The sequence below is a fragment of the Callithrix jacchus genome, chromosome 8 (assembly GCF_049354715.1).
Source record: "Callithrix jacchus isolate 240 chromosome 8, calJac240_pri, whole genome shotgun sequence".
NCBI classification, from domain to species: Eukaryota; Metazoa; Chordata; class Mammalia; order Primates; family Cebidae; genus Callithrix; species Callithrix jacchus.
The window spans coordinates 128,515,159-128,527,819 of record NC_133509.1 but is presented as its reverse complement, the minus strand read 5'-3'; the positions used below and the strand labels follow the sequence as shown (position 1 = coordinate 128,527,819).

Genomic DNA, 12,661 nt, shown 5'->3' with positions numbered 1-12,661 from the left:
AAAGTATATTCTCTGATCACATTAGAAATACAAATCCATAACAGAAAAACCTCTGGAAATCTTTAAATATTTGGAAGCAAAACAATATAGTTCTAAATAATCAATGCCAGAAAGAAAGCAAAAGAGAAGTCAGAAAGTATTTTGAACTGAATGAAAATGAGAGCATAACATACCAAATTGTAGGATGCAGCTAAAGTGCTTAGAGGAAAATTTACAGCACTAATTACTTATATTAGAAAAGTCTCAAATCAGTGAGCTCCACTTCAACTTAAAGAAACTAGAAAAAGAAGAGCAAATTAAATCTAATCAGAAATAAGAAAATAATAAAGAGCAAATCAATGACAGAAAAACAAGAGAGATAAATCAATGAAAACAAATGAGAGAGAGAGAGTGTGTGTGTGTGTGTGTAAAACAAAAAGCTTACTAAAATTGATAAATCTCTATCCAGACAGATAAGGAAAAAAATAGAGAAGTAACAAATCATTAGCCAGGCACTGTGGCACGTGCCTATAGTTCCAGATACTTAAGAGGCTGAGGCAAGAGGATCGATCACTTGAGTTCAGCCCAGGAGTTCAAGGCTGCAGTGAGCCGTGGTCACACCAGTGTACTCCAGCCTGGGCAACAGAATGAGCACTCCCTACCCAGAAAACCAGAAATACGATGACTTGAAGAGATGCATAACTATTGATCCTACAAATATTTAAAAAAAAAAAAAAGGGGGTATGTTATGAACAACTTAATGCCAATAAAATTAAATATGTCAATAAAATTGACAAATTCTTTGAAAGACACATACTACCAAAGTGCGCTGAAAAATAAACAGATAACTTGAATAACCCTATATCTATTTTTTAAATTAAATCTGTAGTTAAAAACCATTCTGCAAAGAATATTCTAGGCCTAAGTGGCTCCATTGGTGAATTCTGCTAAATATTTAAGGAAAGGGGCCAGGTGCAGTGGCTCACGCCTGTAATCCCAGCACTTTGGAAGGCCGAGGTGGGTGGATCACGAAGTCAGGAGATCGAGACCATCCTGGCCAACATGGTGAAACCCCGTCTCTACTAAAATAAAAAAATTAGCTGGGCGTGGTGGCGTGTGCCTGTAGTCCCAGCAACTTGGGAGGCTGAGGCAGGAGAACTGCTTGAACCCAGGAGGCAGAGGTGGCAGTGAGCTGAGATCGCGCCACTGCACTCTAGCCTGGTGCCTGGCGACAGAGCAAGACTCTGTCTCGAAAAAATACATATATTTAAGGAAAAAATAGTATCAATTCCACACAAACTTTTTCAGAAAACAGAAAAGGAATACTTCCAGCTCATTCTATGAGGCCCCAATACCAAATCCCTAATATTTGCCCTGATATCAAATCAAGTCCAAATATAGTCATTACAAAAAAAGAAAACACAGTTCAGTATCCCTCATGAACATCAATGCGAAATCATTCTAACAAGTTAGCAAACTGAATTCAGCAAGATGTAAAAAGGATAATTCGTCATAGCCAAGTATGATTTGTCTCAGGAATACAAGTGGTTTACCATTCAAAAAGCAATCAGTGAAACTCACCAAGTATACAGTTAAAAAGAAAAGTCATAAGACCCTCTTAAAGGGTGTAGAAAAATCATTTGACAAATCCAGTGTCCATTCCTGACAAACATTCATAGCAGACTAGGAACAGAAGAGAACCTTACTCAATCTGATAACGGTTATAGATGAGAAACTAACAGCTAACACTTATATTTAATAATGAAAGGCTGAATGCTCTCTTCCTAGGATCCCCACCAAGGAAGCTGCCTGCTTGCACCATTTCTATTTAACTTGTACTGGAAGTTCTGTCCAGAGCAAAGAAATAAAAAGCACAAAGACTGAAGAGGAAGAGAAAAAAATGACCTTATTTGCATATGAAATTATTATCCATGTAGAAAATGTAATAAAATCTACAAAAAAAATACTAAAACTAATAAATGGGTTTAACTGGTTGCAGAGTAGAAGAACAAGACAAAAACAAGCTGTGTTCTTAAATAACAGCAATGAACAATCCGAAATTTAAATGTAAAAAAACAAACAATTTACAATAACATAGAGATATAACTTAGAGATAAATCTGACAGAAATACGCTAGGCCTGAATATGGAAAACTGCAAAATATTCCTGAGAAAATTTAAAGAAGATCTAAATAAATGGAGAGATCTGTGTTTGTGAATCAGAAGATTCAATAAGATCCCAATTTTCTTTATTATTTTTTTTAAATAAATTATTTTAATTGCACATTTGTGTCTTGGGTTAACTGTGGGGTGAGAAACCTCCTCCTCACTTGCAGTCCCAGCTATCTGCATACAATCTAGTGCTGTGGTCTCGCTGTTGACGAGAGGCAGAGGTGTGCGTGCGAGGCTGGCCCCTGAGTCTGCCCCACATCTTAGGGCAGGGAGCTCAGACCATGGTTGTACTTGCACTGCTTTAGGACCTCACTAAAGCCCTCACACAGGGACAGGTCACTCTGAGTGGTGGAACAGTCCAGGAATAGCCTGATCTCATAGGCGCAGGGCCCCATCTGCAGGGGCAAGGAGGCAGCATGGGTCGGGGCCTGCTGAGCGGCAGGCTGGGCGGGCTCCGAGCTTCCCCTTGCTGAAGGCTCCGGTCAGGGCGCTGCCAATGACATATCCCACAGCCGAGCCCACTGCTACCCCTGTGGCCGTGGTTGCCATCTGAGCCATGAGGCCCGGCTGGCCCGAAGGGGCGGGAGCCGGGGCTGCTGCCGAGGGCGGTGGGTGCACGGGCGGGTGGGCAGAGGGCGCGGCAGGGCGGCTGACTGGCCGGGCAGCCGCGCTGCCGCTGCCCCGAGGCATGGTGGCCGCGGTGGGATCCGGACGATCTAGAGACGGCGACCAAGATCCCAATTTTCTAAAACTAATTCTATTTCAATGCAATCCCAGTATAATTCCCAACCCCCCCTTTTTTTTTTGGAGGCAGGATCTTGCTCATCAGACTGGAGTGCAGTGGTGCAATCACAGCTCAATACAGCCTCAACCTCCTGGGCTCAAGGGATCCTACCACCTCAGCCTCCCAAGTAGCTAGAACTACAGGCATGTGCTGCCATCCCCAGTTAACTTAAAAAATTTTAGTTGAGGATGAGTAGTGACATGGTTTCAACATGCTGCCATCCTGCCCAGGCTGGTCTTAAATTCCTGATCCCAAGAAACCCTCCCTCCTCACCCTTTCAAAGCACTGGGATTAGAGGCATGAGCCACTGTGTTCAGCCCCCCAACAATCTTTTTACAGAAATTGACAAACCCATTTTAAAATTTATCTAGAAATGCAAAGGACGTAGAATAGCCAAACAACTTTGAAAAAAGATGAATGAATTTAGAGGACTGATGCTACCTGAATTTAAGGAATATTAAAAAGCTATAGTAATGCAGTGTGTTATAAAACTAGACAGAGATCTGGCAGGTGCAGCGGCTCACGCCTGTAATACCAGCACTTTGGGAGATCAAGGTGGGTGGATCACCTGAGGTCAGGACTTTGAGGCCACCCTGGCCAATGTGGCGAAACCTCATCTCTATTAAAAGTACAAAAATTAGCCAGGCAAGGTGCTGGGTGCCTGTAATCCCAGCTATTCAGGAGGTTGAAGCAGAAGAATCACTTGAACCTGGGAGGCAGCGGTTGCAGTGAGCTGAGATTGTGCCACTGCACTCCAGCCTGGGTGACAGAGTAGGACTCCATCTCAATGGGACAGAATCAAGAAGCCAGAAATAGGACTATATAGTTATTCACTTTTTGACAAAAGTGCAAAGACAATTTGATGGAGAAAGGATAGTATTTTTAACAATGAATAACTGACTATCCATATGCATAAAAGTACCTCAATCCACACCTCACACCATATACAAAGGTTAACTCAAAATAGATCACAGACAAACTAACACCCAAGTGAAAAAATAGATAACACTTAGAATAAAACATAAATAAAATTCTTTATGATTTTTGGATTAGGCAAAGACCTTTTTAAAACACAACATCAAAAGCATGATTCATAAAAGAAAAAAATTGGTAAATGTTACTTCATCAAAATTAAGAATTCCAAAGACAAACCACGGAGAAAAATCTTTGCAAATCACATACTGATAAAGGACTTGTATCTCAAACTTCAGTAATAAGGAAAAAACCCAACCCAATAAAAAATGGGCAAATAATTTTAACAGATACTTCACCAAGCAGATATATGGACAGCAAATAAGTACATGAAAAGATGCTTAATGCCATTAGCAAACAGAAAAATGCTACTTAAAACCACAAGATACCAGTACACAACTCTTAGAATAATTAATCTTAAAGATTAACTATGCTAAGTGTTGACACAGATGTGGAGGAACTAGAATGCTCATACACTGTTCATATACTGGGTGTAACAGGGCACAACAGCTTTGGAAAACAATTTTTAAGACGTAAATATACACCTGTCATATGGCCCAGACATTCTACTCCCAGGTACTTGCCCAACATACATAAAAGCATATATGTATACAAAGACATCTTCATGAATCTTCATAGCAGATTTATTTGTAAAAGCCCCAAACTGGAAACACCCTAGATGTCAATTAACTGATAAATGGATAGGCAAAATTTGGTATATTCATACAATGGACTACTGCTCCAAAATAAAAAGTAATGATCCACTAATACATGCAAAAATATGGATTAATCTCAATATAATTATTACAAGTGAAAGAAGGTTTAAAAAATGTATATACTGTATGAATCCATTTAAAGAAAATCCTAGAAAGTGCAAACTGATCTATAGTGACAGAAAGCAGATCAGTAGTTGCCTGAGAACAGGAGATGAGTAACCTAACAGAAGGATTATAAAGAGGTATGAAAATAATTTTATTATTTATTTATTTATTTGAGACAGAGTCTTGTCCTCTTTCCCAGGCTCGAGTGTAGTGGCAAAATCTCAGCTCACTGAATCCTCCACCTCCCGGGTTCAAGGAATTATCTGGCCTCAGCCTCCTGCGTAGCTGGGATTACAGGTATGTGCCACCACTTCTGGCTAATTTTTGTATTTTTAGTAGAGAAGGGGTTTCACCATGTTGCCCAGGCTGGTCTCAAACTCCTTACCTCAAGTGATCTGCCCACCTTAGCCTCCCAAAGTATTGAGATTACAGGCATGAACCACCGAGCCCAGCCTGAAAAAACTTTTGGAGGTGATGGATATGTTCATTACCTTGATTGTGGTGCATGACATCATGTAAGTCAAGACTTACCAAACTGTGCATTTTTTAAATGTACCATTTACCATATGTACATTATTGCACCACTGCACTCCCAACGGTGTTGACTTGCTAAATCAAGCTAGATATGATATATCTAACCCATTAGAATTAATGAACCAGAACTTGTGCTGTTCTGGTAATAGTTGAGTTTTCCCTGAAAATGGGCTGCTTTTCTTCAGCATAGTGTTAGTGAACGTGACAAATGTTCTTTACTGAAGAGTGGAGTTAATCAAGGAATGAAATAGCAAGTTATAAGGTTCCAAACTGATGCCCCCTGGTGGGTGGAGATGGTGGTAACGGTGGCCAACACAATAGAATATAGAAGTGAAAGATAAAGAAATACAAGAGATACAAGAAGAAGAAGAAGGAACAGAGAAACAAAGAGGTGGAGTGATAGGAAGGAAGGAAAAAGAGGGGAGGCAGAAAGATAAGCAAAGTGGGAAACCAAGTTCTCTACTCTTTCATTTTTGTATCACACTAGTCTGTTTCTGATGAGGGAAAAATACACAGGGAGGGTAGATGACAAAGGCTTGAATTACTTTTGTACCCCGTATAATGATGATTTAAAATAATATTATTTGAAACTAAATTAATTTATCTTAGAGAAAGTACCAGATATCAAGTCAGACAGTTACAGACTATTTTCCTTGGTTTTCTGGATAGCTTTTGCAAGGTAACGGGATTTATATTAGTATAAGGTAATTTGCACGTCGATATTCCCCAGTAATATTTTAAGCACTTGTGTTACATAAAATCACGATCTTTTTTATTTTTTATTTTTGGTAGAGACAAGGTCTCACTATGTTGCCCAGGCTGGTCTTAATCTTCTGAGCTCATGCAATCCTCCTGCCTCAGCCTCCCAAAATGTTGGGACTATGGGCATGAGCCACCATGCCTGGCCTGGTCTGATGTATTTAACCCAGGTGAAGTTGGTCACTGTGGAGACCAAGAGCAAAATTAACACAATAACCCTTTTGTAAAGGGTTGTTATGGGAGCCTGAATTCTCCAGCCCCAACTCTGAATGTTAAAACTAAATTCTCTTCAGAAAGTACCTTCAACATAAATCCACACTTGTTTTTAGCAGTAAGAAATGGTCTATAAAAATCATAGGTTTTCCTACCTTGACAAAAATAGTTGAATTGCATTCTTGCAATGCCTCCATTAAACTAATCACATGGAGGCACACCATTTCTACCATCTGAAACAACAAACATGAAAGTTAATTCCATTGCCAGTGATATAGAAACCCTGTGCCCATGAGGTCTTTCTGTGTAATGACCATAGGAGTCATTCAGTGGTGTTCATTCACCTCTGAAACTTCAAACCAGGAACAGAATTTTAAAAAGCTCCAGAGGCTTGGTAATTGTCATGCCTTCCTCATTCAACTCAGGGCTGCCAATGGAAGATAGGCATTGATCTCACTAATCTGCACTGCACTGACTCACACCAGGGGATAAATGGCTTCTGCTTCCTTCATTTCTAACTACAGAACTCTTTGGATGTAAGTCCCTTTCTCTATCTTGATCCTTTCTACACAGCATCTTCATCTGCAATAACTGTTTAATTTACTACAGATCTTCCTCTGAGGCTTTATTTTCTGTGGGACAAGGCAGCCATGCTTACGACAGCTCAAAAGACAGTAGAGGTGATGTCCCTCAGCAGAAATGCCTAAGGCTGGGTTTTAAACATTCCAGGGAGATTTTACCAGACTGGCTTATATGGTTTAACAACATTTTCAGAATGAAATTAATTCAAATTATTTTGTCATATCATTTGCATAAAATTCATGTGCAACAAATTTGACATGAATTTGAAGAGTGATTTGAAGGAGAGGTATTCCTTGGTATCAAAAAATGAATGATGGAAGGAGAATTTTTATCTCTAGCTTAAGTTAGCTTAAGTTTAAGGCCTCAGTTTTGTTGTCTGTAAAATAACAGAACAGAATGTTTGATCTCCAGATTCTTCATTAGTCCCAGAATCTGTGATCCAGTAAATGTAATTATTTTCCATAGCAGTCAAAACTATTCATGCTCTAAGATTTTCACATAAACTTCCTTTAAATTGAACGAAAACATCTCTCTACATATAAAATTGCCCGTATCTTTTGCAATTTTTGTTCTCTAAAGAACAAAGTGATTCACTAAAGGAAATATACAATCCCCTTTCTAATTAAGAACCAAAAGAAAACCTTTCTTAGACTATTATTCAATCAATTAAAAAAACATTTCCTGACTGCCTTTTGTGGGCAGTGCAGAGCTGGGTTTCGGATACACTGAAATCATCATTATGGTGTCCTTCCAGGTCCACTGCTCCTCACAGACAAGAACTCTACTGATGGTGTCCCCATAACCAAGACACTGGTTGCAGCTTTGCTAGCTGAGAGTCCTCCTCCAACTCAGGAGTCAGAACCAAAGGATTCCCTTGTACATTCCTTCCCTACACTCTCCAACCTTGACTCCAGGAGGAATACTCCATGCTGGTTCAATGAAGTGAGCTTAGGCTAGCCATACCCCAGACATTTTTGAATGAGCTCTGGAGCAGCCCCTCTCTTAGTAAGCCACCTACGTTCAGTAGTACTGGATTTGAAGATTGGGGAGCATAGGTCCTTATAAGGCAACTCACAAAGGTAAGGCTCTTTTCAGGATTTGAGCCCAGAGTGGAATGAACACCAGTGGTTAGTCTACTCTTAAACCACCACAAATAGATAACCTAGTTGGCAAAGTTTTTCCAAATTGCTTTGAAATCCCCAAATAATATGAATCTTACTCCTAAGCCTCTGACATTATAACATCAAACAACCCTTAAAGATAGAAATTTCATACAACATTCATTTGATGTTAGGCAGAAAAAAATAAAACTTAATTTTAATATTAATAACTACTTGCTTTTTTATATTCATATATCAATATAAAAGTATATATATATACATATATGTATACACTCATCACAGAATAGCTAAATCAAGCTATTTAACGTGTGTATTACCTTATATACTTTTTTTTGTGTTGAGAACATGTGAAATTTCTCTCTTAGCAATTTTCAATACAATATATTGTTATTGACTGTAGTCACCATGAGGTACAATAGATCTTTTGAACTATTGTTTATTTTGTTTTTAATCAAAATGCTTATACAAGCTGAACATCCAGCTTCTAAGGTAACGAATCCCTGATCCATTTATACAACCTTACAACTGAGATCTGTGATAACAGGGAGTGTGAGGATTGGGAGTGGTGTGGACATTTTGGGAGTCCATCTCAGAAGGAAAACTTGTCCGTGAACTCACCACTTTGTTATGGGCCATTAGCTGAAGGATGCTTGGTGTCACCCTACTCCAAAATTCTAGTGCTGTCAGTATCGCCGTGAAGCTGAATTCATTCTGATTTTGGAGGTTTGTAGCAACGGCACTTTGCTCACAGTACACTGTCCAGAGCTGAGCAAAGATGAACGCGTGGAAGAGGGAGCACATGTGCAGCACGGAGGTCTGGAAAGGAAGAAGACGGCATCTGTGCACTGCATCCCAGCAGGCTGTGGCCCTCCACGGAGCCTTCCTCGCATGGCTTCAGTCTTGCCAGGGAGCATAGTCGAAGCACAAAGGCATTATCTCAGAGTTACAAAGTCGTGATTCATCATCTTAAGACAGTCTGCTCTCTTCTCCCCCAGTGGGAGTGTGCTCAGAGAACAAAGCATATTTTTGAAGAGAAGGCACCTTAATTTGCTGAAGAAACCTACCCACCCCCTTGCCCTTTAATGAAACTGACATTCCCATCCCTAAACTAGATTAGGGAGAATAATCATTCTGCCATCTTACGATGTTTCCTCATCTGTAAAATGGGGATAATAGTAGCCTCTTCAAAGAGTGGGAGTAAAGGAGGTGATATATGTGAACACACTGCCCAGACTTCATAATCAGCAGCCGCAGCAGAGATCCTCCTAGAGATCCTCCTCCTAGTGGAAAGCATGTGGAGAGAGCACCTACAACACGCCAGAGACGGTGCCAAAGGCTTTTCCTAGATCAACACCACCGCTCTCCAACCATCCCCTCATCTATTTTACAGATGAAATTCTGAATATCAGAGAGTTTAGATACATTTGTCAAGCTCACAAAATCACAAGTACCAGAGTTACAAATCAAACCCAGATCTGAGTCGAAATATTAGGAATCGACTGCCTAATTCCTTTTGTGAACTGGGATGGGTGCGCTATTTTATCACATTGTTAGCTTGCCCTGTCCCAAACCCAAGCTGTCCCCAGGGCCTCTGTGACCTCCCAGAACTTGCCTAAGCTCTGTGAAGGTCCCCTGGCTCCTCGGGGCTGATTAGCACCAATGTGTCTGGTTTGCCCAGATGGGCTCATGATGGGTGCCTGCCTTGGGTTTACTGTCTTCCCTTTAGCACATCATCTGTCTCTGCAATTTTACAAAGTTCCCCTGTGTAGGTCATGCCAATGCATGCTTTAGTGAGTTCCCAACTGGCCTTCTTGTTTTCATTTTGTATTTTCTCTTATCTCTAGAGACTTGAGTTGAAAAGATGGTACATGAAGAATTAGATAGAGAATAAATCTTCCTTCATTTTGTCTTTGGTTTTAAAAACTGATCACAGAATTTTGATTATATTTCTAGCCTTTTATTTCTCTTCATTACTTTGAGACAGAAAAGCTTGGGAAGCCGACTCTTGCTTGCCTCCACAATTTATCTTCATAAAAGTAACCCGAAAAACAATTTGAGGACGGGCGGGAAAGACAGTCTGGGAATCTAAACAACTTTAAATGAGACATTAGCACAAAGTTGTGTTTCTAACATCCACAGGAGGGCAAGTGATAAGATGCATTTTCTTCTCAGAAGAAACATAATTGGCTGATAAGGTTTCCATTAGCAATTGTGATACATATGGTCTTAATCTTGCAGAAATCACTTACCTTTGATTGCTCTGGAAATCCAATCAGGATAACAATAAGATGGTCTGCAATATGGGAGCCTGCATCCAGAGGAATGGGCAGGCAGGGAGAGGAGGCATTTGGGCACACTGCATTATGAGTGAGGGAACCCAGCAGCAGCCACGACAACAGTCGGATGTGGGAGACACACTCGATGAATTCTTTAGGTCTATTGGAGAAGAAGGAGTGTTAGAGAATGAGCTTACGTTTTCTGTTTCATTTGGGTACATAACGAATGCTTATTGAAGGACAGGATTAAAAGTGTGGTCTTGGAGGCAATCACATAAAACTAAACCTCAAGGCAATTGAGTGTCAAAAAAAGATGTATCTGTTTTTCTTGTTTCCACTGTAATCCTGGATCTCAGCTTCCTGAGAAAAGAACAGCCTTTAGTGACACAGGATTACACAGCATTCTTCCATAAACCTGGCTGTCTCTCTGACTAGCTTCTCTTTCTAAACTCTTTCCACTCCTGTCTTTAGAAATTTCTTCTCTGGCATCCCCAGCAGAGGGGAGGAAAGACAGGAGGAGATATTCTCTCCTCCTACCCTTCTCATTCCCACTCTACACTTTTCCTCTGGACAGGAAGGCTGACCATGAAAAAGGCAGGCTCAAACCTGCCCTGAGTTCCCGAGTCAACAAACCCACACATGCCTCTCTCTTCTTTAGCCTCCTTAAAAGGCAGAATCAGGGGCTTGCACCACCTTGCACCAATTTCATCCCTGCCATAGCTTTTGTTCCAGGTACAATCTAAGCTGCTTGAAGGCAAAGACCACACTATATTGATAGACACCTATTAATTTACTTAACTAGTTGAAATCAGGCATTAAAATGGTAATTCTAAGCTCAAAATTTTCATTCTTCATTAGGACGATTGAGGTTTTTGTGGGAGGACAAGTTTATTTTTTGGCAGCATGTCACAGAGCGTTCTGGGTCAGCAAGTACGTATGGAGATGGGACTTGATTTCCATCTTCCTAACCAAGTATATTCCACTTTCATAAATCTTCAATGTAATCATTAACTGCAGCTGAGCCCCAGGAAACTCAGGGGTGTTTCCTGCCTTCTTTACCCTCATTCCCAGAATATTAAGGTCTTACCCTTGCTGCATTGCAGAGGGGGGATGATAAAGCCAGGGCAGATAGCGGATCACAGCTTTGTTATCTCTGTGGTTGCCCCGTGAGATGTCCATGGCTGCAATCTGGGCCAGCCCCACTTTGAGATGTCCACCAAAGGTATCTTCATGCAGAGGCTGGGAACATGTCTTCATGTGGCTCTACAAAACCGAATGGTATTTTGTAACTCTAGCCGACACCTGGATTCATTCCAGGCCATTCTTTGAAAGATCAGGTTATCATTTCCACCCCTCTTATCGCCACTCTAAGCACACGACCTGCTTAAACTTCTTCAGAGCCTTCCCCTTGTTCTTAGGATAAAGGGAGGGAAAGTTCCCTAGCATGGCCTACAAAGCAAGAACAATCTAGTTACTGCGGAGCTCTGCGTCTTACCCGGAGCCTGCGGCTCCAGCTGTGTTTGCTCTCCGTATTCCCTCCCACTGCTATTCCCTTTGTCTGGAGTGCGATTCCTGCATCTCTTCACCTAATTGTTCAGATTTTAGCTCAAGTGTCACTTCCTCTGGGAAGCCTTCCCTGACCTCCCTGGCCAGGTCCGTGTTGCTTTCTACCTCTTTTCATAGCAATTATGAGAGACAAATTTTTACAGTACTTCGTGTGAAATGTTCACTAAATTTGGCCTCCGCCAAATTTACCAGACTGTAAATTAAATGGCAGCAGCTACTGTGTCCGCTTTTGCTCATCACAGCATCCCCAATGCCTGGAAAAGTCCGTGATATTACAGGCGCTCATAGATATTTGTTGAATTGCTTCAGAAAGATTTCTTTGCTCATTATGAGCTCAGTGGGAAGAGCACTGAACTAGGTGTTGGGACTGAGGGTCTACACCCCGGTATCTCCTAGCTAGTCCCATGGCCTTAGATAAGCCACTTGCCACTTGATCCTTCTGCGCTGTTTCCTAATAGGTAAAATCAGAGGATTAGATTATGTCTGTATTCCCAATCTTTTGATAATCATGGCTCTTACTTATTATTTTTCCAAAGCATCTGCAAAACAACCTGAACATGTTTAGGCAAAAATCGTTTCCTCTTCTTTGTACAGCAAAGTCATTTAAGTGTGGGCAATTAGATTCAGCAAGCAGTAACCGGCGCAGGAGTGAACGATAGGGGAGCCCATTAAGAAATGACTGGGTTTACATATCGTGAGATATTATCAGTTTAAATGTTGATTCTGCTTTCTGCCTGGCATTTGCAAATCTATCACTATACCAAAAACCACTTACATCATCTGAGCAGAGCTAGGGAACAGTTCAGTGATTAAGGGACCGTATTGGTGGCTGATGAACTTCTGGGATCACTAGGTCCTAATTATCAAAAAGGAACCCTCTTGT

The 12,661-nt window shown here is 40.9% G+C and overlaps 1 protein-coding gene across 50 annotated transcripts in view; it reads right to left on the bottom strand.

The window, feature by feature from the left end:
* UNC79 (unc-79 subunit of NALCN channel complex) overlaps positions 1-12,661 on the bottom strand; it is a 287,437-nt gene that overhangs the window by 10,637 nt on the left and 264,139 nt on the right. For all 50 annotated transcript variants that reach the window (XM_054240312.2, XM_078335677.1, XM_078335682.1 and 47 more), the window contains 4 exons: positions 11,300-11,475; positions 10,186-10,372; positions 8,555-8,752; positions 6,389-6,466 (listed from right to left, as the gene is read on the bottom strand). In XM_054240312.2, coding sequence (XP_054096287.2) covers positions 6,389-6,466; positions 8,555-8,752; positions 10,186-10,372; positions 11,300-11,475 — 639 coding nt within the window. The remainder of the gene's footprint in view (positions 1-6,388; positions 6,467-8,554; positions 8,753-10,185; positions 10,373-11,299; positions 11,476-12,661) is intronic.